At 31.1% G+C, this 4,918-nt stretch overlaps 1 protein-coding gene across 1 annotated transcript in view; it reads left to right on the top strand.

Moving 5' to 3' along the window:
* The first annotated feature begins 551 nt into the window (after window positions 1-551).
* Window positions 552-4,918, top strand: part of LOC117172797 (fatty acyl-CoA reductase 1-like) — a 48,479-nt gene continuing 44,112 nt past the window's right edge. Inside the window, exon 1 of the mRNA XM_033361025.1 lies at window positions 552-893. Coding sequence (XP_033216916.1) covers window positions 645-893 — 249 coding nt within the window. The 5' untranslated portion in view covers window positions 552-644. The remainder of the gene's footprint in view (window positions 894-4,918) is intronic.

Genomic DNA, 4,918 nt, shown 5'->3' with positions numbered 1-4,918 from the left:
TTTAATTCTTTAGAATTCTCTTTTATTTTTAATTTACTTGGATTTTTCTAAACTTATTTCAAATCTACTGAATTCAATTAAGTTTTTTATATTTTTAATTTGTTTGTCTACTTTTTGACGAGTTTCGTCGAATTAGTGTCCTCTAAATGCATTTCAGTTTTACGAAAATCAATAGACTTTATTTGATTTTCAACATTTTTTCTAATTCATTTGAAATCTTTTTAATTTATTTAAAATGGTTTAGAAGTCTTACGAATTTATCCTGAATAGTCTACCCTTTGAGCGTGATAAAAAGTACCATTTGGTATCTATATTTTATCCCATAGGAACTGTGAGGCCCGTTTCTGTCATAAATATATTATCTTTGCACCTGAGATTTGACCTTTTAAAAAAATCTTTATTTATTGTTTACGTAAAAGTGTGTGTCATCAGCTTAATGGAACCGAATAATTAGATATTCTGCCCTCCTTAGCGATTTTGCATCCATAATTTAAAAGCAGAGTGTATAAAAAGGCCATTATATCGCGCGCCTTAGTTTGATTTCTCATTAATCCGATGTACGTACTCGATCGAGCTCATTTTAGTTTCACTTCTTGATTCGGATAGCGGGGTTATTTAATTTGGAATTTCTTACGCTGCGCAAAATGGATGCAATTTATAAAAGGATTGGTGTTGACAGTGAACCTCAACAAATTGGAGAAGGCGAGAGCGAAATTAGAAAGTTTTATACCGGAAAAACTGTACTAATTACTGGTGCAACAGGAACTTTGGGAAAACTGGTGGTAGAGAAATTACTGCGGGAGTGTTCAGATTTGAAGAAAATTTTTGTATTGTGCAGAGTCAAGGAGGATTTATCTCTAAATGAGAGGAGAGATGCACTGTTGCAGAGTATTGTGAGTAAAACATATTTTAATTTATTTAATTTTAATTTATTCGTAACTGATGATATATTGAAGAATTATTTCTGAACATTTCTCAGATCATTTTCAAAGAAGATTGAGTTCGAAAGAAGCGGATATAAATATGAAAATTTTGAAGTATTTTCTTTACAGAAAAAATTTAAAATGTACCTATTATCTCGTAATCAGGTAGCCACTAGCACTTCTATATGTCCTAATAAGTCCCTGGGCTTACTCTTTTTTAAAAGGTCAAAAAAAAACGCTGATTACGAATATCTTGGGTAGGTTTTCGAAATATGGGTAAATTTTTGTTTAAACATTTTTTTAAAACAACTACATTATTTATTCACAAAAAAATTTATAAACTCATTTTTAACATGGCTGAGCAAAAAAAAACTTATTTGCGTCTTACATTTTTTTCATAAGACGAATCGTTTGCAATGTGCATCGTTATAGACAAATTATTTTTTAACAAAATTGGCATATTTGCAGTGTTACCTCAGAATCTGTTGCTCAAAAAATTTAAAACTTGTGCACTATCTATATCGAGGATAGATCTATTAAAAGGAAAAACAAATGTTCCGATCGAATAAAAACTTCTTTCCTTAAATTGTTCTTAAAAAGTTGCTATGTTAAAGAGGAAACAGTTTAGACTCTTCATTTATTAATAAACAATCATCCAGGTCAACTAGTCTCATAATATTTCTTCAAATTGTTGCAAAAGCTATTTAATTATTAGCGATTACCTTTTTTATGTCCTTATATTTACCTTAAAGAATGTAATTAATTATCTTTTGTTATTAGCAAAGAGGCTCAATTAAGAAAATCGGTTTTTAAAAATGTTGTATTAATCTATGGCACAAAATAAAATTTTCCCTCATGCGATGTTTTTTCGTACGACCAGCCATTATTTATTTATGGTCTTATAAACAATGTATTTCTTATAAACATCTCCCCTAAAAGCCACAATTTTCAATTTATTATCAATTACCTTTTTATATCCTTCATTTTACCATAAAGAATGTAATTATCTTGGGTAGTATTTTTGATACCTGCGCCTTATTGTTTGTAATTATTGCTATTAAAAAACGCTAAATTAAGAAAATCGATTGTTTCCTCATTTTTTTAATTAATGTATGGACAAAATAAAACTTGTCATCCTCGTGATATTTTCCCGTACGACGAGACATTATTTATTTATAGCCTTATAAACAATATAGTTTTTATAAACATACGCTCCCCTCTTATCATTACGAAAGCACATTTTTTCATAAATAGGAAATTGTGGATTCTGGAGGAGCGTAGATTTATGAAAATATATTGTTTATAATAGTGAAAATAAATAGAGGCTGGTCGTAAAAAAAATATTACGAGAGTGAAAAGTTTTATTTTGTGCCATATATTAATAAAAAAATTAAGAAAAAATCAATTTGCTTAATTGAGCGATTTGGTTAATAATTTTAAAAACTTTTAAAAAAAATTCAAAATCGGACCAAAATTGAAGGCTCTGAACATTTTTGAACGAAAAAAGTACATTTTCTCCCTAACCTGGAAGGAATCTGAATGTGGTTTTGAAATATTTTTTTCTGAACTGTTAAGGGCATGTGACACAGCTAAATACCTATATTACCGACCTCACTTTTTCAGTCCATTGAATGTTTTTTTGAACCTAAGAACTTTTTTTGTAAATTAAATATCGAGCTGAAACTTTGGAAAATTGTATTAGAGTACAATAAAGTACGTTTATGTACTGCATTTTGGTAGGAACTTCACTGAAAATTATTTCATCTTTTTTCTGAACCTGGACATTTTTTGAACGTTCGAACTTTTTTTATACATAAAATATCCGTCTCAAACTTTGAGAAATGCAAGAGCCGAAAGAAAAATACGTTTAAGTACAAAGCTTAATAATAAAAGATGTAAAAAAGAATTTCAACTATCAATTCCATCGGCATCAGCCGGTAACGTTGTACACGAAAAAAAGAACCCTGGCGGCCACTAGCCGAGGCTCTAGAGGGTTCGTATTTTCGTGTACAACGTTACCGGCTGATGCCGATGGAATTGATAGTTAAAATTTTTGTTTACAACTTTTATTATTAAGCTTTGTACTTAAACGTAGTTTTCTTTCGGCTCTTGCATTTCTCAAAGTTTGAGACGGATATTTTATGTATAAAACAAGTTCGAACGTTCAAAAAATGTTGAGGTTCAGAAAAAAGATAAAATAATTTTTAGTGAAGTTCCTACCAAAATGCAGTACCTAAAGGTACTTTATTGTACTCTAATACATTTTCCAAAGTTTCAGCTCGATATTCTATTTACAAAAAAAGTTCTCAAGTTCCAAAAAACATTCAGTAAACTGATAAAGTGAGGTCGGTAATATAGGTATTTAGCTGTGTCACATGCCCTTAAACTTGTTAAGGCTGTTGGAACGGTCGCCCGAAAATGCCGAAATATGTGAAACACTCAAAACTGACCAGCAGTCTATGATAATTTGGTTTTGAGGTTTTTAAAATGCACTTTGAAGAGTTTCCTGGAACCGGAATGGGTTTCGCGGTTGTGGTATGTGCGCTTACTATCTACTTTTTCGAAGAAAATCGGGTAACTGATGAAAAATAAGAGAAAAGAGGTTAAGCAAACGACATGAATTGCGCAACAAGGCGTTTCAAATCTATTTGGCGCTGAGCGCTCAGCCGTACTTAATCTTACTACCAAGAATGCACTGTCGGTAAAGGTCGCATCTCTCTTGGCGGGAATTTTAAATTAGAATAAAAATGCAACAAGTGTTCTTTTTTTATAATTTTTTATTCTAATGTCTTATTTGGTATCCGAATAGGAAAACTATGGCAAGTAATCAAAGGATGCCGCCATGAATTCGCTGATGATAACCGATAATAATTTTGTAATTATTAAACAAATTATTTATTGAATCATTTATATATTTTGTTGTGTTTTAACGTGCCAAACACATATGCAAATGACACATTACGTAGAATCGTATAAATATGGTAAGTATTGTACATATTATCCACGCTTCATAGAACACTAATGTAACTCGCATTCCCAGAATCTAAAACGCCTTAGAATGGAACACAGAAACCTCACAAAAATTGTCTGTTGTGAGACAGAAAATTACTATTTAAATATCTTGCGAAAGAAATGTAAACTTCTTATTGAAAATAACAATATCTGCAGATCTTTGCATAAATTTAAAAATCATCTTTTTTTAGATATTGAGATATAGAATATAAATACAGCAGACGTCGAATTTAGTAACAATTGTTTGCAGGAAAAATTTGTAAAAAATAAGCAAATAACTACATTACCGGCGGCTGTAGATCAGATTTGCGAAGAAGAGTCAGAAGATGAAGAGCTAAAAGTGACAGTGACCATAGATGATTTCAATAATGTACTTAAACGTCTTAAATCTAAAAAGATTGAAGTTGGGAATGAGAATAAAAAAGTGAGTAGCTTGATAGAAGGTTGGGGAAATATTTTGAATTTTAGAGAATTAAAAAAATATTGTGGCTTAGCTAAATAAAAAACTTTTTACAAACCATGGACATAGGAAACAAGGGACTAGGCATGCCATCCCAAAGATATTATAAGCATAGATGCGGCACGGGAGGTCGGAGTGGGAGAACGATATATATATCTAACTACATTTTTGCATGCCTCGAGGTGCTGCCCTCTTCAACTTTTCGATGTTTCTATGGCAACCGCGTCCTTTGCCTACGTCTACGGGAGGGGTGGGGCCAAGGCGAAAGCCAAACCGAAAGAGCCGGTGATTTTCTGTTTCTCGATAAATGTAAATGTAAAAAGTAAATAAATTTTAAATCAATTCAGAATTTAGTTAAATGAAAAAGTTAAATTAATTCCTCATCTGGTTTCTTTTAAAAGAGAAATGTCCGAAATTCTATAAAAAATACGAGGGTAGTTCAATAAGTCCTTAGAATGAAGTATAAAAACAATTTTTTTTGGGTAATTTTTTTTTTATTTTTCAACATAATCTCCTTGGAGCT

Source organism: Belonocnema kinseyi, chromosome 5, assembly GCF_010883055.1.
Source record: "Belonocnema kinseyi isolate 2016_QV_RU_SX_M_011 chromosome 5, B_treatae_v1, whole genome shotgun sequence".
In the NCBI taxonomy this organism is placed as follows: domain Eukaryota; kingdom Metazoa; phylum Arthropoda; class Insecta; order Hymenoptera; family Cynipidae; genus Belonocnema; species Belonocnema kinseyi.
Note: the sequence above shows the minus strand (reverse complement) of the source record. Positions and strands in the feature narration are given on the sequence as shown.